General features: G+C 44.9%; 1 protein-coding gene across 6 annotated transcripts in view; it reads right to left on the bottom strand.

The window, feature by feature from the left end:
• The window catches only part of stau2 (staufen double-stranded RNA binding protein 2), a 144,388-nt gene that overhangs the window by 44,498 nt on the left and 75,896 nt on the right, over positions 1-23,994 (bottom strand). For 5 of the 6 annotated variants that reach the window (XM_029116281.2, XM_029116280.2, XM_029116279.2 and 2 more), the window contains 3 exons: positions 21,047-21,194; positions 18,841-19,012; positions 3,004-3,117 (listed from right to left, as the gene is read on the bottom strand). In XM_029116281.2, coding sequence (XP_028972114.2) covers positions 3,004-3,117; positions 18,841-19,012; positions 21,047-21,194 — 434 coding nt within the window. The remainder of the gene's footprint in view (positions 1-3,003; positions 3,118-18,840; positions 19,013-21,046; positions 21,195-23,994) is intronic. The other variant, XM_029116283.2, reaches the window with a different exon arrangement.

A 23,994-nucleotide genomic window follows, 5' to 3' on the forward strand; every position in this document is an offset into this window, starting at 1 on the left:
ACTATATGGAGGCTGATTACTGATCAATTAAACTATACGGAGACTGAGTGCTGATCAATAAAATTATATGAAGGCTGATTACTGATAAACTACATTAAGGCTGATTATTGATAAACTACATGGAGGCTGATTACTGATCAATAAACCATATGAAGGCGACTGCCAAGGAATAATTCATGTTAATTCCTTTCTCCAGACATCAGTGGAATTAGAAAGAAAGCGTGTTGCACAAATTCTGATTATGCATATTAACAAAGACACACCTTAACGCCTCCTTCAGATGTACTTGATTGGTTGAAACGTGCAGAAGATAACCTCCCTGTACAGTTTTTATTTTTTCTCTTCAAGAACACAACATGGGAGATCTACATTCAGGCATTCTTTTTGAATGCATCCTGCATTAGATTACTGTTAACCAGATGAATGCATCCTGCATTAGATTACTGTTAACCAGATGAATGCATCCTGCATTAGATTACTGTTAACCAGATGAATGCATCCTGCATTAGATTACTGTTAACCAGATGAATGCATCCTGCATTAGATTACTGTTAACCAGATGAATGCATCCTGCATTAGATTACTGTTAACCAGATGAATGCATCCTGCATTAGATTACTGTTAACCAGATGAATGCATCCTGCATTAGATTACTGTTAACCAGATGAATGCATCCTGCATTAGATTACTGTTAACCAGATGAATGCATCCTGCATTAGATTACTGTGAACCAGATGAATGCATCCTGCATTAGATTACTGTTAACCAGATGAATGCATCCTGCATTAGATTACTGTTAACCAGATGAATGTATCCTGCATTAGATTACTGTTAACCAGATGAATGCATCCTGCATTAGATTACTATTAACCAGATTAATGCATCCTGCATTAGATTACTGTGAACCAGATGAATGCATCCTGCATTAGATTACTGTGAACCAGATGAATGCATCCTGCATTAGATTACTGTTAACCAGATGAATGCATCCTGCATTAGATTACTGTTAACCAGATGAATGCATCCTGCATTAGATTACTGTTAACCAGATGAATGCATCCTGCATTAGATTACTGTTAACCAGATGAATGCATCCTGCATTAGATTACTGTGAACCAGATGAATGCATCCTGCATTAGATTACTGTTAACCAGATGAATGCATCCTGCATTAGATTACTGTGAACCAGATGAATGCATCCTGCATTAGATTACTGTGAACCAGATGAATGCATCCTGCATTAGATTACTGTGAACCAGATGAATGCATCCTGCATTAGATTACTGTTAACCAGAACCTGGGATGGATAAAACACAACCAAATTACCACTGAGATCCGCCCATTGAAGGGCCAACTGGGATGGAGGAACCTCCAATGTTTCTGCACTGGGAGGCAGGATGCCTGACTATTAAGGCCCTCAAATAAAGCCAGGCTATGGTAAAGTGTGTAAACACTACAAACTGTGTCAACACTACACAAACTGTCCAAACACTACACAAATGGTGTAAACACCACAAACTGTGCAAACACTACACAAATGGTGTGAATACAAAAAAACACTACATAATCACTAAAACAAACGGTGTTAATACTACAAAAACACTACATAATCCTTACACAAACTGTGCAAACACAACACAAGTCTAAGAACAAAACGAACACTACGAAATCACCACACAAACTGTGTAAATGCTACAAAAAAAATCAGAAAATGGTCTCCTTAGCATTCACGGAGTGGTAGAAATGTATACAGTACTAAGGATTTCACCATACCCACTTTGAAACCTCAAAAAAATCATATTTACTTTTTAGTGATAACCGCCATTAAAGGGTAATTCACTACTTTTTAAGGAACATTCCAAAATAAGTTATAAAAATAATACATTTTAAACAAATCTATCATGGTCGGTGCAACCAAGCAGCAACAATAGTAGTGGTTTCACCTCCCCAACTTTCTCACTGGGAAATGTCGCCAACCCAAAAAAGCTGGGTTGGCCAACTCTTTAAGCTGACACAAACTTTCAACTGGTTTTCCCAAACGGAGTCAGAATCAAGGCCTGAGCTGTCTCCTGAGGGGTTTGAGTGGCTAACAGTTACTACCAGTAGTCCTTTCTGCTAGCCACTGTGCATCAACACTGTTGTTGCTTTTTCTTTTTTGAGTTTTAGGCTAGGTATCTGAAAAGCACTTTGAGGCAAATGCTGATGTAAAAAGCCACTGACTGGTGCTAGCTAGACTACATACTTGTTACATTTATTACAACTAAATGTACTTCTGCTTGGAAGAAAATCAACATGAACGCACATAAGCAGCCAGGGGTTGTTGAATTTATGTGGGAAATAGCCTGATGTGAATCCTCTAAGGCAGACTTTCATTTGAGAGGGTTAACAGAGCAAAGCAGAGTTGGCAGGGTGCAAGAAAAAAAAAAACAATGTCATTGTAATAGTTAAAGTATATTTAGCTCTCTCCTTGCTTCTACAATGGACGGTTTGCCTCAAAGCATATGCTCGTGATGGTCTGGGTCCTCACCTAGCAAGACATGCTTAGTTAACTGTGAGCATGAGCAATCAGTGGGAGAAACCTTGTCTGTATTAGATATGAGAACAATTAGATGAAAACGTTTTGTAGGACGAATCTCCACCTGTCGTTGTTAATTACTTGATGCACCGTTTGCAAACTTTTGAGCGTCTGCTGGTTTTCCCTGCACATCTCTACACCCAATCCAGCAGTTCTGTCGGCTCACAGTGCTTCATAGGAGGTGCTGTTCATAGGAGGTGCTGCTCATAGGAGGTGCTCTTTCTGCCCGACGCAAACTTATGACACAAGCATTTACTCTCAGTTACAATCAATACCACCGAACGTATGAAAAATTCGGATCAGATGTGCTTTTTAGTTTTAAATTTGGTACCAAAGTGCAATGGAAGAACAGACTCTGGTGACACCCTTATACAGTAGGCCACAGCTTGATCCCCCTCCCCAAGTGGATGGTTGGTTATTTAGCCTACTTGGTCGTGGCTAGCTTGGATGGAGCTCCCGATGCCGTGGAAAGACATCTGAACAGGCGTGAGGGTCAGGTAGGTCATGAAGTCCTTACCGTTCTGGCCATCGCTGTACTGCACCTGTACGACACAGTGGACAGACAGGAAAACGTAACTATTTTAACAGTTCGTGTTGAGAACATGGTTTCCTTGCAAATGAGCTCTGCAGGGTGTGCAAATAGCAAATATCAAAGAGAACAAGCAGTGAACCCCCAGGACAGGAAGTTAATCCACAGGACCGGAAGTACATATTCTGGACAGGAAGTAAACCTCCTGGGAAGGAATTACACATGATCATTGGCATGATCTAGCAAAGGTATTACGAACTAAGATATGCAAAAACTCTCTCTGTGTAATCCTAGATAACACATGTAGGCTATGTCAGGATGATGTTAGCTAGCTAAGCTAATGTATCGGGTCTAATGGCGGTCAAGCTGAACATATAGACCAACAAATCAAAGGCAATACCTTTGTCACTTTCACAAGACTTAAGTAATGCTAGCTACTAGCGACATGTGCTCAAATCTGAGTTTAGCATTTGTAGTTGAGAAAATTTATAACTAAGGATGACTTATTTATTTCTGTCATTGACTTTTTGCACCAAAAAGCCCAGTTCTGTCCAGTCTATATTATCACCAGGAAGCCTGGTTCTGGCAAGTCTACATTATCACTAGAATGGCCGGTTCTGGCCAGAATACATTATCACCAAGAAGCCTGGTTCTAGCCAGTCTACATAATCACCAGGAAGCCTGGTTCTGGGTAGTCAACATTATCATCAGGAACCAGAGTTTTCTGGTCATGCGGACCCATTCCAGCAGGGCCGTGATCTTCAGTGTACGCCCGGAAGCATAGACCCACCAACACGCACACTCACACATGCATGTTGTAGCTGTTTAACATTACCGCAAAAGTACAATATAACTAAAATATAGATAAACACTCAATCTGTTCCCCTCAAAGCCGTTTCACTCACACTGCCAACACCGCAAAAAGAGAGACCGAGAGAAAAAGAGAGTAAGTAAATCTTGCGTAACTAATTGCTATCAAAGACCATTTGTGGCCAATTCCTCCCTTCTGCTAATGATGGCAGGGGTGTGTGTGTGTGTGTGTGGTGAGTGGGTGTGTGTGTATGAATGTGTGTGGTGAGTGGGTGTGTGTGTGTGTGTGTGGTGAGTGGGTGTGTGTGTGTGGTGAGTGGGTGTGTGTGTGTGTGTGTGTGGTGAGTGGGTGTGTGTGTGGTGAGTGGGTGTGTGTATGAATGTGTGTGGTGAGTGGGTGTGTGTATGAATGTGTGTGGTGAGTGCGTTTGGAACAGTGAGTGCGTGTGTGTGTGTGTGTGTTGCTCGACGTGTAAACGTGTGCACATATCCGTGTGTGTGGGTTGTGTGCTCGTCAAATACTGTGAGTTTGTGTAAGTGATGACATCATGGGCGACCTCTCATCCTGATAGGTTAACTAGGCAGCATTCCACAAAGCTCTGCAAACACGCCTTTAATGACACTATGCTCCTCAGAGACTGTGTTCTGGACCAAACACACACCAACGCACACACACACACACACACACACTAATGCACGTGCACACCCACACACACACCAGCGCATAATGCACACACAGTAATGCACATCAGTTGGCCTACTTCTACTGCATTTAGTGTGTGTGTGTGTGTGCGTGTGTGTGTTTGGGAGTGTGTGTGTTTGATTGATGGTGTTTGCCTGGCCTACTTCTCTATAAGTAAAAGATAAAAGAGGGATAGAGAGAGAAGAAGGAGGGAGCGAGGGGGGAGGGAGGTGATGGGGGAGGGAGGTAGGAAAAGAGAAAGGGAGGGAGTTGATGGGGGAGGTTATGGAAAGGAGATGGCAGAGAGGAGACTGAGGGAAGGGGGTGGGAGAGAGATTTGGGTGGGAGGGAGAGAGGAGATGGGGGGGGGGGGGTAAGGTGGGAGGGAGGGTGGGATAGAGAGACAGGGGATGGGGAGGGAACACACCTCCTTCAACCCCCAGCACACACCTCCTTCAACCCCCAGCACACACCTCCTTCAACCCCCAGCACACACCTCCTTCAACCCCCAGCACACACCTCCTTCAACCCCCAGCACACACCTCCTTCAACCCCCAGCAGGAAGAAGAGGGATGAGGAGAAAGTTGAGGGATGAGGAGAAAGTTGAGAAAAAAGTTAGCTAGACTTATACCAATGCCAGAGAAATGGGTGTAGTACCAGCTTAGCAGAGTCTTGGGGAGTTTGCTGGCTAGTCTTTTTCAGGTGGATTTGCTTTGAATGTTCCTTTGTCTTAGTTTTAGTTAATTGTACTGACCAACTGTGGGCCCGCCCAGACACAGGAGGGTGATCAATAGGCCCGCCCAGACACAGGAGGGTGATCAATAGGCCCGCCCAGACACAGGAGGGTGATCAATAGGCCCGCCCAGGCACAGGAGGGTGATCAGTGGGACCGCCCAGACACGAGGGTGACCAATGGGCCCGCCCAGACACACGAGGGTGACCAATGGGCCCGCCCAGACACAGGAGGGTGATCAGTGGGACCGCCCAGACACGAGGGTGATCAATGGGCCCGCCCAGACACAGGAGGGTGATAAGTGGGCCCGCTTAGACACAGGAGGGTCATCAATGGGCCCGCCCAGACACAGGAGGGTGATAAGTGGGCCCGCCCAAACACAGGAGGGTGATAAGTGGGCCCGCCCAGACACAGGAGGGTGATCAATGGGCCCGCCCAGACACGAGGGTGATCAATGGGCCCGCCCAGACACAGGAGGGTGATCAATAGGCCCGCCCAGACACAGGAGGGTGATCAATAGGCCCGCCCAGACACAGGAGGGTGATCAATAGGCCCGCCCAGACACAGGAGGGTGATCAATAGGCCCGCCCAGACACAGGAGGGTGATCAATAGGCCCGCCCAGGCACAGGAGGGTGATCAGTGGGACCGCCCAGACACGAGGGTGATCAATGGGCCCGCCCAGACACAGGAGGGTGATAAGTGGGACCGCCTAGACACAGGAGGGTCATCAATGGGCCCGCCCAGACACAGGAGGGTGATAAGTGGGCCCGCCCAAACACAGGAGGGTGATCAATAGGCCCGCCCAGACACAGGAGGGTGATCAATAGGCCCGCCCAGACACAGGAGGGTGATCAATGGGCCCGCCCAGACACGAGGGTGATCAATGGGCCCGCCCAGACACAGGAGGGTGATCAATGGGCCCGCCCAGACACAGGAGGGTGATCAATGGGCCCGCCCAGACACAGGAGGGTGATCAATGGCTAATTTTGATTTCATGATGTAACACAAATACAATGTGGAAAAGTCCAAGAGGAGGTGAATACTTTTTGTATTGTGTTCTGTAGTCAGAACAAATGTGTCTTTCTATCACTGCTTTTAATAGCCTTTATAATGGAAGGCACTAAAACAGGGCACAGCATCCTTGAAAAAAAACACACCAAACAAACTTTTGAACTGAGTTTCCGGATAGCTGAGTGCAGGTCTATCAAGAATTACATGAATTAGAATCAGCACAGTTCCAAAAGGCATGTTCACAAAGCCAAGTTTCTTTTTGTGTAACCCTGACTGTAAACATTGTTCCATTCAGCACACAGACCAATCTAGAAGTGCATTCTTCAGTTTCAAGGATGTTATTTCTGTCTCGATCCAGAAAAAATATATTTCCTTTCTGGTGTTTTGGTCAAATTGGGTACCTAAAAAAGAAACCCTGTTTGTCTCTTGCAACCCTCTTGAGAAGTCAGGGCTTTTTGTAAAGGTTCAAATAACCTTGTTAAGAGTTCTGTGAACAAATGTGAGCGATCCCCGGTTTTACTATAGCTGTGGGGACCAGAAGCGTTTGCGTGCTCAGTTGTATTTATACCACAGCTCGGATGGGCTATAATAACATATAGCAAACCATGTTATATAATGTTGGCTAGATCGCCAAGCTGTTAGCTAGAGGTTCTTTATTTCCACCGATCTTGCAAAAGCAAAGCCGGGGTAACCTGAACTTTACAATACAGTACAATCTGTCAGTCTGACACCATGGAAACCACAGTGTTTTCTTTCATACACGCTGAGTCAATGAAGTGGAGTCCGACTCGTCTCCTCAACTGCACACCTACTGGAACTGAGGCGTGAAAGGAAGCTGGTCTGTGGTTAACAGGGACCTGTACTGAACACATCAGTAACTCTTTCGGGAGAGGCCTGTGGTAAGATCGCACTGTGGAAGCGGCGCCGCTAACTCGACCGCTACACGGAACAGTCCTATGCTGACGAGCTGCTTAAATATCAGCCCCTCATGTTACGCCTGAACAGCCTCAGTTGTCAGTACAAACCTGTGATCCTGCTATTCAGGAGTCTGACTCATGTTCACAGGCTGAGGGAACATGAGTTCTTTACATTTCCCGGCCCTAAAGTGAATCCTTACTGTGCTCATATTGTGTGTGTGTCTGTATGTGTTTGCTGATTTGGTATAACTGTGTTGATAATTGCTGTGTTGTGTATCGCTGTGTTGACTATGGCTGGGTTAAGTAGCGTTGAGGACAATTTTGACATTTTATTAAACACCAACAGTCTTCCTCACTGTAACTCCCCTAACCAGCGATAGTCACAGAAAACTGCTACAGAAAGCAGCATCTCCAGCTCCTGCTGAACAGTGAGTTTCCTGTTACAAGGTAGACAGTGTGAAAAGGGCCTGAGGGGTCCTGAGGGGAGGTGTTCTGAGGGGAGGGGTTCCTGAGGGAAGGGGTTCTGAGGGGAGGGGTTCCTGAGTGGAGGGGTTCTGAGGGGAGTGGTTCCTGAGTGGAGGGGTTCTGAGGGGAGTGGTTCCTGAGGGATGGGGTCCTGAGGGGAGGGGTTCCTGAGCGATGGGATCCAGAGGGGAGGGGTCCCGAGGGGAGGGTTCCTGAGGGGAGTGGTCCTGAGGGATGGGGTCCTTAGGGGAGGGGTTCCTGAGGGGAGGGGTGGGGTCATGAAGACTTCCTAGTTAAAGGAAAATCACTATGTACATTCCAAACGCAGAGGCCACACCCCACCCGGCACTCCAGACTTCTTCAGTATTGTTCTTTACCTCCGGCACCTCATCTAGTCAGGTGTACCACAAACGATCAAAAGTCTAAAGGTCCCAAAAAACATTTCATTTTCTCTGAGGCTCGTGCCCAAATGTGCAGGGCAGCAAATTAAAACGGCTGACTGTGTTCTCTGTACAATGTCGAAATTAGTCAAAAGTTAGCTGTTTTCCAAAACAAAAGGAGAAATAAAATAACTGGTGCCAGGGCCCCCTAATGTGTCGGCTCGGCCCTGCACTCACATAAACACCCTCCAAATGGCTCTGGGGCGTCGGGCCTGGCACCCTGGGATGCTGAGTAAGGTGATCCAACGCTTTACAAATGGCCTTAATTGTGGTAAAATAACATCAACACTCTCTATACCACACACACGGACACGCACACAGATGCGCGTGCATCAAACAAACAGGGCCACCGTGTAGGGAGAAGAACGTGCATTGAGCCAACGTATCAACTATCTGATTTATACCAGCGACCAAACATACACACACTGACTCACACCAACCACCAAACGTTGTTTTCAGAGATGTGTGTGTGTGTTCAGAGCCAGGCCTCAGAGCCCAGCTGGAAGCTATCACTAAGGCCCCCATATCAAACACAGCGGGATTAACGCTACAAACATGCACTTTCTAATGCAGATCCTTTTATAAACAGAGCCAAAACAGCCAACTAAAGGGAGAGTGAGGTCCCCATGGAAACAGAGGAGCCGAGGCAAGAAGAGAGAGAAACAAATGGTCAGGATCCTTTAAAGGTTTGGATCGGAAAGACAGGACGCAAGAGGAAGGAAGAAACGGGGGGAGGGAGAGAGGGGGGGAGGAAGAGAGGGGGGAGGGAGAGACGGGGGGGAGGAAGAGAGGAAAACGAGAAAGGGTGTGTGTGTTTGTGTGAGCGAGAGACTGTACGTGTGAAGATAAACAGACAGGCAGGCAAAGCGCAGGCCTTGGTGCTGCCAACACTATTTGAAGTGGTTTTCCTCTGCAGCCAAAGACAGACAGAGAAATGTTGCTGACGTATCCACAGACTACTATGCAAAACCTCCAATAACGCAGAGCCAAATGAGGACCGTAGCCACTAATTATCCAAAAGAAAACTTACATTTCACACCCACTTAAAGGGAAGCGATTCTTAAACCATATGTAGCAAAGCTCTCATCTATAGAGATTGACCAAGAAAAAGGCCTCCTGTGTCTGCATAGTTAGACCAACCAAATCACTAAAATAAAAACAACTATTTGATACACTGCAAAGAATTGAGCTAAATCACAGGTGCTGTTAGATTGGATGGGGAGCGTTGGTGAACGGCAATCTCCAGGTCTCCCCACAGATGTTCAATGGGGTTCATGTCCAGGCTTTGGCTGATCCACTCAAATACATTCATAGACTTGTCCTGAAGCCACTCCAGTGTTTTCATTCTTCAAGGAGGAGTCTGTATTTTGCTGCGTTCATTCTTCCCTCAATCCTGACCAGCCTCCAAGTCCCTGCTGCAGAGTAGCATCCCCATAGCATGATGCTCCCACCACCGTGTTTCACCATAAAAGGTTTTTGCCAGGTGTTTCCTAGTTTTTTGCCAGATGCAGCACATGGCAATTAGCCCTAATAGTTTGACTTTGGTCTCATTAGACTGGAAAATCTTTTTCTATTCATGCTCTCAGAGTCCTTCAGGCAACATGCCTTCTGCCTTTTACTCAGAAGAAGCTTTCATCTAGGAACTCAACCACGAAGGTCTGATTTATGGAGTGCAGAGATTACTAAAAGGTTATCTATCTTGCAGATTCTCCCACGTCGCCAGGGAAACTCTGAAGCTCTAAGAGTGGCCAATGGGTTCTAAGCTACCTCCCTGACGAAGGCCCGCCTGGCGGGTTCTATCTGATTGGACTGGAGCCTAGACCAACATCAAGACTAACACAAACACAGTCCAACATTTTCAATTAGAGTGTATTTATTTTATATGTCATAACAGACCTTAATAATTAAAGGAAACCTACCCTACTACTTCATAGTTAATTAAATGAGCCGTCCCTATCAAGGTCCTCCTCTCACATCAGCTCAGATGGGATTAGATTTGATTAACCTTTATTGTCATTGAACGGTGCAAATACAGTACAACGAAATGCAGTTAGCATCTAACCAGAAGTGCAAATAAAGGAGGACATAAAATACATGAAAAAAATGTATTTACATGTATTAAGTATAGTGTATATTACAAACGGAATTTATAGGTGTGCAATGAAGGCAAATGCAGTACAAATGGCAATACTAAATGTGCAATCGAGGCAAATAGAGGGCAGAAAACCTACCCGTGTTAAGTATAGTGGATGTTACACCTCGGATAATAGTTGTGCGGGAACAAATGTCAAATAAATAAATGTATAAATGTCATTCTAGATGTGCAAACGAGGCAAATTGAAGGAGTAAGGTAGCATGTGCAACAGGGACGCAGAGAAGGCAGCAGTGAGGTTCCTGAGGTAGACACATACCTGTAACAACTGAAAACTTCCATTATCAGACTTCGCAAGGCAGAGTGGGGGGGGTTATTGATGGGTCAGAGTTCACAGCAGGGTTACTATAGATGGGAAGAAACTGTTCCTGAAACTGCTGCTGTGGGATCGAAAAGACCTGTACCGCCTGCCTGATAGTTGGAGGACAAACAGTTTTTGTCACAAAGCATCACAGCACATTTTTTTAGGCATAAGTGATTGGGTATCATGCAGTACATTTAGCACTTGGCCTAAAGGAATCTTCCTACTTCATTGATATCACAGCTCCCTCTGTCCATCCAGATAGGTGAAGTCTCTGTCCATCTCTCCATCCAGATGAGTGAAGTTTCTGTCCATCTGTCCATCCAGATGAGTGAAGTCTCTGTCCATCTGTCCATCCAGATGAGTGAAGTTTCTGTCCATCTGTCCATCCAGATGAGTGAAGTCTCTGTCCATCTGTCCATCCAGATGAGTGAAGTCTCTGTCCATCTGTCCATCCAGATGAGTGAAGTTTCTGTCCATCTGTCCATCCAGATGAGTGAAGTCTCTGTCCATCTGTCCATCCAGATGAGTGAAGTCTCTGTCCATCTGTCCAACCAGATTAGTGAAGTTTCTGTCCATCTGTCCATCCAGATGAGTGAAGTCTCTTTCCATCCAGATGAGTGAAGTCTCTGTCCATCCAGATGAATGAAGTCTCTGTCCATCTGTCCAACCAGACAAGCAAAGTCTCTGTCCATCTGTCCATCCAGATGAGTGAAGTCTGTCCATCTGTCCAACCAGATGAGCGAAGTCTCTGTCCATCTGTCTAACCATCAATCAATCAATCAAATTTATTTATAAAGCCCTTTTTACAACAGCAGTTGTCACAAAGTGCTTTACAGAGACACCCGGCCTTAAACCCCAAGGAGCAAACAACAGTAGTGTTGAATTTCAGTGGCTAGGAAAAAAACCCTAAGAAGGAAAGTCTCTGTCCATCTGTCCAACCAGATGAGCGAAGTCTCTGTCCATCTGTCCAACCAGATGAGTGAAGCCTGCAGTCCGAATGACTCATAGCTAAGTGGTTGTTTGGACTAGAACCGTCTCACCCAGACTTCCTTCATCCACAAATCCTCTTCTTCATCAGCCCCCTCAGTAACTCCATCACACTGTCTTTATTGCTCCAATTAAGATGGACAGGCTGACAACTGTCAGAGAAACATAGGCAGAGTCCAGGCCAAGCAATGCCGCTAAGCCCCGCCATTCCCACTCCCTCTCCCTCTCTTTCCTCCACCACTGCTCGTCTTTCTTTCCCTTTCTTTCACCCTGTCTCTCTTTCATGCTCTGTCTCTGATCACACCAGCAGGACAATCAGTCAATGCCCAGTTAATGGAGAAATTGGCTCAAAGAGAGCTGGGGGAAGGGAAGGAGAGAACAAAAGAAAGTGAGACACTAAAAATGAGCGACTGGGAGAGAGAGACAAGGGGAAGAGGAGAGGGAGACAGAGGAAGAAGAGGAGAAAGAAGAAGATGCAGGAGTCTAAACAGAGCAGTGAAACCCTATCTCCATACAACAGAAACTAAGGTAATAACAGGTGAGTTCTACTCCCCCAGCCAACCATTACATATTCCAATAACAGTCCGGGGAATTCAGAGAATTCTGTTTCAACTTTACATAAACTGGTTTTAATAAAGGTCTCGGTGACCAGCCTTTCATCATTGCCTGACCTCTCATCTAGCTTCGTCATCGGGTAACCAATCTAACCGCTTCCCATGGGATCCTAGAAGAAGGCCAGCTGGCAGAGTGGTACAATATGGTGGGCATGGTATACGTCCCAAATAGGACCCTATTCTTAAAGGCCCTTGTCAAAAATAGTGCACTATATGGGGTAGGGTGCCATTTGGGGCAGCTAAAGCGAATGGGCAGCTGATGACTACAGGACAAGGTTAAAAGGATAAATGTCACTGGACTCCATGTACACACACACACACACACACACACACACACATACATACATACACACATACACACACACACACACACACACACACACATACACACACACAGAGTGAGAGAGAGAGAGAGAGAGGGAGAGAAAGCCTGATAAGCAAACCCGCCTGCTGTATAATTTAACTCAAATGACCTACAAAGCAGCATCTGATTTTGATTCAATGAAGGGTGACATTTTACCTATATTCTCAGACAGAGATGCCGGTTCAAGATTTTGCTGCATTTTCTGACAGCATTTCTTAATTATAAAACAATTCATGAAATTATCTGAGATCTGTAATCAAAGTTTAACTTGAACACACTGCAATACTACTGGCCATATATTATCGCATGTTAGTTTTCTCGTCTATTGAAGGATGTTCTATTCACTATCACATAGACAATATTTGTTAAAAAATATAACATTCAATATATATACAGTGGGGAGAACAAGTATTTGATACTCTGCCGATTTTACAGGTTTTCCCACTTACAAAGCATGTAGTCATTTTTATCATAGGAACTCTTCAACTGTGAGTGACGGAATCTCAAACAAAAATCTCATTGTATGATTTTTAAGTAATTCATTTGCATTTTATTGCATGACATAAGTATTTGATACATATTTTGATAGAAAAGCAGAACTTAATATTTGGTACAAAAACCTTTGTTTGCAAATACAGAGACAATACGTTTCCTGTAGTTCTTGACCAGGTTTGCACACACTACAGCAGGGATTTTGGCCCACTCCTCCATACAGACCTCCAGATCCTTCAGGTTTTGGGGCTGTCGTTGGGCAATACGGACTTTCAGCTCCTTCCAAAGATTTTCTATTGGGTTCAGGTCTGGAGACTGGCTAGGCCACTCCAGGACCTTAAGATGCTTCTTACGGAGCCACTCCTTAGTTGCCCTGGCTGTGTGTTTCGGGTCGTTGTCATGCTGGAAGACCCAGCCACGACCCATCTTCAATGCTCTTACTGAGGGAAGGAGGTTGTTGGCAAGATCTCGCGACACATGGCCCCATACATCCCCCCCTCAATACGGTGCAGTCGTCTTGTCCCCTTTACAGAAAAGCATCACCAAAGACCACATGACCTTCTCCCATTCCTCCTCTGGATCATCCAGAGGGTCATTGGCAAACTTCAGACTGGCCTGGACATGCGCTGGCTTGAGCAGGGGGACATTGCGTGTGCTGCAGAATTTTAATCCACTATAAATCGTTCTTGATATGAGGAATGCATTTTCTGAATTTTCACAGTCTCCTCCCGTTTTAAACTTTAGGAGGACTTGAGGTCCTGGTCCACACCTGCGGTGTACCTGGTTTGGGGGGCCCGTTGCTGTCCCTGTCCTTGTTCATCTGGTCATACTCCTGACCTAGTTTAAATTTAAATACACTCTGGATTTAGCCCACATGCATTTATTAATTATTCCAATTGGAAACTTAACATCTCACCCGGCACAGCCAGAAGAGGACTGGTCACCTCTCTGAGCCTGGGTACCTCTCTAGGTTTCTTCCTAAAATTCGGCCTTCTTAGGGAGATTTTCCTAGCCAATGAAAATCAACACTATTGTTGTTTGCTCTTTTGGGTTTAAGGCCGGGTGTTTCTGTTAAAGCACTTTGTGACAACTGCTGGTTTAAAAAGGGCTTTATAAATACATTTGATTGATTGATTGAACAAAAATATCATATGAAATGTTTAGAAATTGCAACCATTTTCAGGGTCCCAAATGTCATTGGACAAAGGAACACAATCATAAATAAAATGTTTATTTTAAATACTTTGTCGAGAATCCTTATCAGGCAATGACTGCTTGAAGTCTGGAATGCATGAACATCACCAAACGCTGGGTTTCCTCCTTTGTGATATTTTGCCAGGCCTTTACTGCAGTTGTCTTCAGTTCAGAGATCAGGTGATTGACTCGGCCATTGCAGAATATTCCACTTCTTGGCCTAAAAAACTCCTGGGTTGCTTTCGCAGTATGTTTTAGGTCATTGTCCATCTGTTCAGTGAAGCACAGTCCAACAACTTCACTGAATTTGGCTGAATCTGAGCACACACTATATCCCTACACACTACAAAATTAATCCGGCTGCTTCTGTCTTCTGTCACATCATCAATAAACACTAGTGACTCAGTGCTATTGGAAGTCATGCATGCCCATGCCATCACACTGCCTCCAACGTGTTTTACAGATTATGTGGTATCCTTCGGATCATGAGCCGTTCCAAGATGTTTTTTTGGAAAATCTGGCCTTTCTATTCCTGAGGCTTATGAATGGTTTGCACCTTGTGGTGAACCCTCTGTATTTGTTCTCATTAAGTCTTCTCTTTATGGTAGACTTGGATAATGATATGCCTACTTCCTGGAGAGTGTTCTTCATTTGGCTGGATGTTGTGAAGGGGTTTTTCTTTGACATGGAAAGGATCCTTAAGATCATCCATCACTGTTGTCTTCCATGGACATCCAGGCCTTTTTGTGTTGCAGAGCTCACCAGTGTGTTCTGTTTTTCTCAGAATGTTCCAAACTGTTGATTGGGTCACTCCTAATTGGGTTCCTGCTATCTCTTTGATGGATTTTCTTTTTTTGCAGCCGAGGATGGCCTGTTTCACTTGCATTGAGAGCTCCTTTGACCGCATGTTGTTGGTTCAGACCAACAGCTTCCAAATGCAAATGCCACACCTGGAATAAACTCCAGACCTTTTACCTGGTTACTTGATGAAGAAACAACGAAGGAATAGCCCACACCTGTCCATTTAACAGCTTTTAGAGTTATCCAAGTACTTTCAGTCCATTGAAAAAGAGCGGGCTACATATTAAAGAGCTGTAATTCCTAAACCCTTCCTCTAATTTGGATATTAATACCCTCAAATTGACACTGAGGGACTGCACTTTTAACCCACATTCAATATTTAACTGTCACATTAATATATTTTGGTAAACAGCCAAAATAAAACTTGGGTCAGTGTCCAACAGGAAGAGAGATCAGGGAGAGATCAAGAAGAGAGAGATCAGGGAGAGAGAGATCAGGGAGAGACATTGGAAGGGAATTTGTAGAGAGAAAAAGACACCCAGCAGAAGGGAAATGATACGGTTACTCAATGTCTGTTTCAGTAATGCAGCAGAAACTAGGGAGGCCACATAACACTGTGGACAGGAAGAACTAATGTTGGGGAGGTTCTCTTGGGCAACCAATCGGGTGAATGCGGAGGAGGGGATAAGACGTACCAGGCTGACGAACACACGGCGGAGGCTGTATCACAGACTGGATTTCCTCTGAAAGCCGGAAGTTGTGTCTATATGTGTGTGTGTGTGTTACGCGTTTGTGTGTGTCTCCTCCATGTGTTCTGCATTACTCCCCATTCCTAGAATCTATCTATCACCCCGCCTCGTTGCCAGAGCCTCGTGACGAGAGTGTGTGTGTGTGTGAGTTTATACTGATGCCCTCGAGCCAACTTCCAATCACACTAATTAGGAAATATAAACTCCATAACCTATAATGTCTGCGTGTGTGTGTGTGTGTGTGTGTGTGACGGAACCTCTCGACCTACATTGAGGACATTACTTCCCGGTCATGGATGGACAGCCTTGCCAACCTGACAGATTCATAAACAGTCAGAGGAAGTTTGGTTTGATGTTGCTGATGACGTGATGGGCAGTTGTGGGCAGACCTGAGAGCCAATGAAGTTGTGGGCTTCATAGGTAACGGGCTCGAGGCAGCACCGGGTGGGAAGTGTCCTTCCGGGTCAACCTTGAAACAAGGCACAGCCCATGATGTCCTATTAAGGGACAACGTTCAGAACCCAATGCTCTTTAGAGATTTGTTCTCACCCAGTATCTTATGCTGTATTGGAAAGTGATGGAAGATAAAGGAGAGATTGTTTGCTGAATGACTAGTAGGTCGGAATCAAACCCAGCGCTCTAGCAGTACATGCGCACGGACCGCTGGAGCGCAAAGAACTAAACAACAGAACCGGACCTTCTTGACCCGAACACTCAGGTGTGGCAACAGCTAAAACTGACCTGAGACACACACAGCCTCCAGTCAGAAACCTAAGCTTGGGTGTGTGTGTATAAGTGTGTGCGCGCGCACGCACGTTTGTACAGTCTCACAACCTGCCTAACATACACATTTAATCTCATCTCTATAACCAACTCAATAATATGAAACATCCAGTTGATGAAACACATAATCAGAATGTATCAGTTACATTCTCAGTTCTCCCTTTCACACACTCTCCCTCAGACACACGCGCACACACACGCGCACACACACACACACACACCAAAGTCAATGGGTTAGGCTCAGCTCTCCCATCCGCTCTGTGTGTCCCTCTGGTTTCCCACACGGGAAGGCTGAGAAGAGAGAGCCATAACAAAGGGTTAGAAAGGAGCCTGAAGCAGACCAGGTTACAAACCAGTCTTCTAGCTCTGTGTGTGCATGTGCGTTCGTGTGTGTGTGTGCGTGTGTGTGTGCGAAGGCACCAGACCAGCGTCGGTATTAGATGTTTGTCTAGTTGGTGTAAGTGTCCATCTGGTGCAGTGATGAGAAGACTGGAAGCCTGTTGGGATGGGAACTTCTAATTTATGATTGTGTTTGTTTGGGACCTGCACAATGTTTTAGTGGACTGCCACTTGAAGCCTTCACAATTCAGCACTAACAGTTCCCTCTTAACTAAATACTTAACCCGAAAAGCAACCTTAACAATACCTAACCTTATCCTTGATTGTAAAACCTAACCTAAAACCTAATAGCCAACCGTAACTTTAATGCCTAACCCCAATCTTTTTGATTATTAACTTTGGTAGGCTGACGTTAAACTCCCCACTTGACAAAACGTAGAACGTTGATGTTAGACTGAGATGTTTTTGATGTGTGTGTGGATGTGTGTGTGTGTGGATGTGTGGATGTGTGTGTGTGGATGTGTGTGTGTGTGTGGATGTGTGTGTGTGTGTGGATGTGTGTGTGTGTGTGTGGATGTGTGTGTGTGGATGTGTGTGTGTGTGGATGTGTGTGTGTGTGGATGTGTGTGTGTGTGTGGATGTGTGTGTGTGGATGTGTGTGTGTGGATGTGTGTGTGTGGGTGTGGATGTGGATGTGTGTGTGTGGATGTGTGTGTTTGAGTGAATGTGTGCTGCAATGATACAAAGCATCTGTAGTCTAAATAAAAGGTCTGAGGTGAGCTGGTCTTGGATTAAGGCTGTGGGATGCGGTGTGTTGACATTATGAGCGCTTAGATTAAGGCTGAAAGAAACACACTCACACACACACACACACAAACACACACACAGTGTAATATATGTATCTTGTGTCCTAGCCTTTTATGCAGCCAGGTTCTCTAGTAAAGATTCTGTGTTGTGTGCGAGTGTGCCGCCAGATAATCTAGCAGCTAGAGAGCTGAGTCGCATCCCCAAGCTGAAAAGGTGAAAAATGAAATTGTGGCCTTGAGCAAGTCACCAACCACAAGAATGGACTACATGCAGGTAAGCAAGCTGGCTAGGTATCGATAGACAGCTGACTTATTTGGAGCTTAACATAATCAAACCTCAGTTTTAGAACTGGGAGGTGGGAAAGTCCTGACCTTGTGTGGGGGAATACACATGAACGCTTTTTGAAAGCTCAGTGAAGCAACGTTAGGTTTGACATCACTCGACATGGCAGCGTATGTGGTAAAAGATAAAAACCAAAAATGACTTGCTCCCCGCGCACAAGTAAGTCACTATATTTGCTTATTTAGGTTGAACTCAATTGCGCAGGTGATTGTGGGTTACTGGATATTTAGTGGTTTACTGTTGTGTAACTGAGGTAATGTTATCCTTCTGGCTAGCTAGCCTTAACGTTACTTAACAGTCAATACTGTAGCCTGCTGTCGTCATGTGAACTCTCAACTAAAACTTCAGAAATGAAACTTTCCAGAATCTATATGCATTTTGAGGGAAGAGTAGATGTAAGGATTAAAATGGGATAATTTAACTTTTTTATGTTGAAAAACCATATCAGTTGTAAGTTATTATTCTGTTATTATTCTGATTTTAAGGAAGTGAATGATGAATGTTTTTATGTCATGCATGTTTTTTCTTATCAGCAATTCAAGTTGTTTATTTCTAAGCTCCAAATCCTCCTTTTCACTCAATGGCTTATGTGCTCTGGCATTTGGCCTTTGTGCCCTAAACATTTTTGTGACACCAAAGGCCAAATGGCCTTGCCCCTAAAATGAGGAAATTCAGAGCCTCCCCTACCCGCTCCTTTAGTTGGGATTGGATAAGCATCAGCAGAGTGACTCCACTGTGAATGTCCCCACCTGGAAGCCTTGTATGCGGGCCAGGTACTCCAGTTGTTGGGAGGGCTGGACTGAGGCCTTCCCCTTCACGCCCATGTTGTCCGCCGTCCGACCCTCTCCTGACCCGTTCATCAACAGCTCCCTGGCCATGGTTGCCATGGCCACCGCCGTGCTGGGGGCGGGGCCCGGGGGGCTGCGAACAGAACAGCGTTACAGGTTACATAGTGGAGACACCCATTACAGACCTGCTCTACAGCTATGCAGACGGTGAGAGTACAGTTTCATGTAAGTATTATTTGGGCATTTGTATGCTCCATTTGACAGGAAAGTGTCGAAAGACAGAAGAGAGTTTGCGTGAAAAGAGCCGTGGGCAGGAAGGACCAGCGCTGCAGCGTGTAAATGTGTTCCAGAGAAGCGTCTCAGTCCACTGGACCAACCAAGAACATTCAACAGTAGGTTTCCTCACACACGCTCAAATTCAGCACTCTGCATGTTCTACCGTCAACACTATACATTCAGCACTCTGCATGTTCTACCGTCAACACTATACATTCAACACTCTGCATGTTCTACCGTCAACACTATACATTCAACACTCTGCATGCTCTTTCCCGTCAACACTATACATTCAACACTCTGCATGTTCTACCGTCAACACTATACATTCAACACTCTGCATGTTCTACCGTCAACACTATACATTCAACACTCCGCATGTTCTACCGTCAACACTATACATTCAACACTCTGCATGTTCTACCGTCAACACTATACATTCAACACTCCGCATGTTCTACCGTCAACACTATACATTCAACACTCCGCATGTTCTACCGTCAACACTATACATTCAACACTCCGCATGTTCTACCATCAACACTATACATTCAACACTCCGCATGTTCTACCGTCAACACTATACATTCAACACTCCGCATGTTCTACCGTCAACACTATACATTCAACACTCCGCATGTTCTACCGTCAACACTATACATTCAACACTCCGCATGTTCTACCGTCAACACTATACATTCAACACTCCGCATGTTCTACCGTCAACACTATACATTCAACACTCCGCATGTTCTACCGTCAACACTATACATTCAACACTCCGCATGTTCTACCGTCAACACTATACATTCAACACTCCGCATGTTCTACCGTCAACACTATACATTCAACACTCCGCATGTTCTACCGTCAACACTATACATTCAACACTCTGCATGTTCTACCGTCAACACTATACATTCAACACTCTGCATGTTCTACCGTCAACACTATACATTCAACACTCTGCATGTTCTACCGTCAACACTATACATTCAACACTCTGCATGTTCTACCGTCAACACTATACATTCAACACTCTGCATGCTCTTTCCCGTCAACACTATAAATTCACTTTGCCTCTTTGCACATACAGTATTGCTGATGTAGATGCATTTTCCCCGGTTGTTACTCACACGTCTACCTCGGGGACCTTAGCGCTGCTATCGTTACATCATAATTGCTCATGCTACCCTACTACAGTACTCCTTCATTTAACTCGTTAGCACATCTTGTATGCCATTTAGAATTGCCATTTGTACCCGAACAACAATTATCCCACTTGTAACATACACTATACCTGATACTTGTAAACGTTCTGCCCTCCTCTATTTGCCTTATTGCACATTTAGTATTGCCATTTGTACTGCATTTGCCTTCACTGCACATCTACACATTCCACTGGTAATATACATATACTTAATACTTGTAATATTTGTAATACTTGTACATTTTCTGCCCTTTATTTGCACTTCTGGTTAGATGCTAACTGCATTTCGTTGTACTGTACTCATACTGTTCAATGACAAAGTTGAATCTAATCTAATACATAGAGTAACACAGGCGGGAGGGTTCTGGAATATGGGAATATGGGTGGGTCTACAGGTAATTGTGGGTGTGTCTGCCTGAAGAGGTGTGTCTGCAGACGATGACCAATTAAATGAAAACCCTGAATAAATGAGTGGAGGAACATAACGAATGCAGATGCTTCCATACAGGGGTACTGCATGATACAATTAAGCAATTAACATCCTGTCATGCTCTCTGGCACGTATACAAATGCTGAGCAGATCCAGTTGACATCCATTTTGGGTCAAGATGGCAGGATTTACGTGACTTGTGTTTCAGTAGGTACAGGTGCAATCGGGGGTGTCTTGAAGAGTGATCCTACCTGTAATAAGGGGTGTGTCCGGGTGGCAGGGGGACGGTCAGAGGATCAGATAATTTGGGGGTCAGGTAGTTAAGAGGGGTCCCCTGTTTCCTGCTAGCTTCCATCTCCTGATACACGTCTGGGGAGAGGTGGAGCAGACCTTTCTGGGCTGAGGGAAGGGAAGAGACGGGGGAGGTTTGGAGGTGGGGAAGGAGGGAAGAGACGGGGGAGGTTTGGAGGTGGGGAAGGAGGGAAGGAGAAAAAGGGGTCATTATAGCACACATTGATTCCCATCAGTTGGTGACACACATTGATCCCCGTCAGTTGGTGACACACATTGATCCCCGTCAGTTAGTGACACACATTGATCCCCGTCAGTTGGTGACACACATTGATCCCCGTCAGTTGGTGACACACATTGATCCCCGTCAGTTAGTGACACACATTGATCCCCGTCAGTTAGTGACACACATTGATTCCCGTCAGTTGGTGACACACATTGATCCCCGTCAGTTAGTGACACACATTGATCCCCGTCAGTTGGTGACACACATTGATCCCCGTCAGTTAGTGACACACATTGATCCCCGTCAGTTGGTGACACACATTGATCCCCGTCAGTTAGTGACACACATTGATCCCCGTCAGTTAGTGACACACATTGATCCCCGTCAGTTAGTGACACACATTGATCCCCGTCAGTTAGTGACACACATTGATCCCCGTCAGTTGGTGACACACATTGATCCCCGTCAGTTGGTGACACACATTGATCCCCGTCAGTTGGTGACACACATTGATCCCCGTCAGTTAGTGACACACATTGATCCCCGTCAGTTAGTGACACACATTGATCCCCGTCAGTTAGTGACACACATTGATCCCCGTCAGTTGGTGACACACATTGATCCCCGTCAGTTGGTGACACACATTGATCCCCGTCAGTTGGTGACACACATTGATCCCTGTCAGTTAGTGACACACATTGATCCCCGTCAGTTGGTGACACACATTGATCCCTGTCAGTTAGTGACACACATTGATCCCCGTCAGTTAGTGACAGGGGCCGCTGGCATGTGTTTCTGAGGATTGTGACATGTGGTCTGGCAGATCTGCCTCCTGCACACACACCCGTGAATTCACACATTTATTTACATTTTGGGACTCACATATATATTTCACCCTCACAATCTCACGTTTTATGAAAATATAAACTGTAATGTTGTCAGTAGCCCTGGCTACAGAGTGACTTCTCAGGCAGAGATGGCCATTCCCACGCAGCCGCTCCACAAAGTGGAAAATACAATCCCTCAGGGTGCGGGGGGGGTCCTCCCTGAGTGAGAGACGAGACCCCCTCAATGCAACAAAAGTCAAACATTGGGGGGGTCCTCTAAATTACCTACATCACCGCCCGTCGGGAAATCAATTTGGGAGGAGTATTTGGGAGTATTTCCCACACATCAATGCGATTTCCCAACACTGGAAAAGTTTTGGATGAACATGAGCAAAGGTAAGCTACTTCTTAAAGACGTCTTTGACAGTCGGAGGACAACGAACTCGACTGGCATTGTGATAAAGTCACATTACAAGGTGAAATCGCTCTCTGTTAAATTCCATGTCATCGCTATAACAGCCATTTAAAAAAGCCACCTAGAAATCCTGCCCCTTTATGGGAATCAAATTCCCATAAAGGATTGGCTTTACATGCGTATTTACAGCGTCATAATCTTTCGTCACGAGGGGGTGTGCTGATGCTGGACAGCTTGCGGAGTGATTAGATATGGCCCTGCATAATAAAAGAAAAGCCCCCACAGTTGTCTCATCCTGCCACCAGGCCTGTGTATTTCCAATGGCTTTGTTCGGATGCCCTTTCCACCAATCACTACTCGACTCCCCGACTTCAATAAATGTCTGTGCCTTTCATATTGCAGATATATAGGCCGTGTGTGTGTGTGTGCTTGTATCTGTGTGTTCATAACAATGTTAGGTTCAGGTTCCAGGCTACAAAACGCAGATTATCCGGAATAATTGAAACAATCGCCATCCTCTTTCCAATTTAACCAATTACTAACCAGGATCTGACTCCAACCCACTATCGGAGGGGCGTTCCAGAAAAACGAAACAAATCCACCAGGTTTTTGGTTCCAGAATGTTTGGTTCAGGTTTGAATCATTATGTTTAGTAAAGTGCAAATCTGATGGACGTAACATAGTCAGAAGATTAAAACATTTTCGTAGTCTGGAACAAGAAATTATTTTTACTGCCTGCCAACAGTCACAGAGATGTTTTCTTCAATATAATTTGTAAGATGTTGTTATATGTTGTTATACTTATTTATTATATTATAAATATATTATATTAATAATTTTTATCTTCAGTCAGTCTCTTTTTGTTCCCGGTGGGACACAACTGTTGAATGCGAGTCATCAAATACTCCACCATTCCTGTATTTTCTATGCAATGGGCCTACAGTACCTTTGTAATTTTGACACTGAAGTCTACTAGAATTTAGGTTTACAGGCTTGACAATAATATAACTAGCGTTACAATAAAGTGCGCTATAAATTGAAAACATATTTATTAACAATCACCCGTGTGTGTATGTGTATTTGATAATTAAGTCATGACATGTCACTAAGGAATTTACTGAGTTATTGTCCAGGCTTCCAGTCTGGCTTTTGTGGCAGCAGTGGTGCTACTGAACTACAACCTGGGTTAAATGGATAAGACACACATGTGGCCAAAGCGAAGACACATTAGGCACATTGGACACGGTTGGGTTGAGTAAGTTGGCCAGATAAATGATGTGTGTGGAAGAATGGTAACGTTTGTCACAGTTTGGTTTGGTGGCAAAAACATAGGTTCTGTAACACCAAGACTCACGTAACGCGTAACGTAACGCCTTTGAGGCAAGAACAGGGACGTCACAAGAACCGTAAACAACTAGCAGGAACGTCACTTAAGACAAT

Source organism: Esox lucius, chromosome 21, assembly GCF_011004845.1.
Source record: "Esox lucius isolate fEsoLuc1 chromosome 21, fEsoLuc1.pri, whole genome shotgun sequence".
NCBI lineage: Eukaryota > Metazoa > Chordata > Actinopteri > Esociformes > Esocidae > Esox > Esox lucius.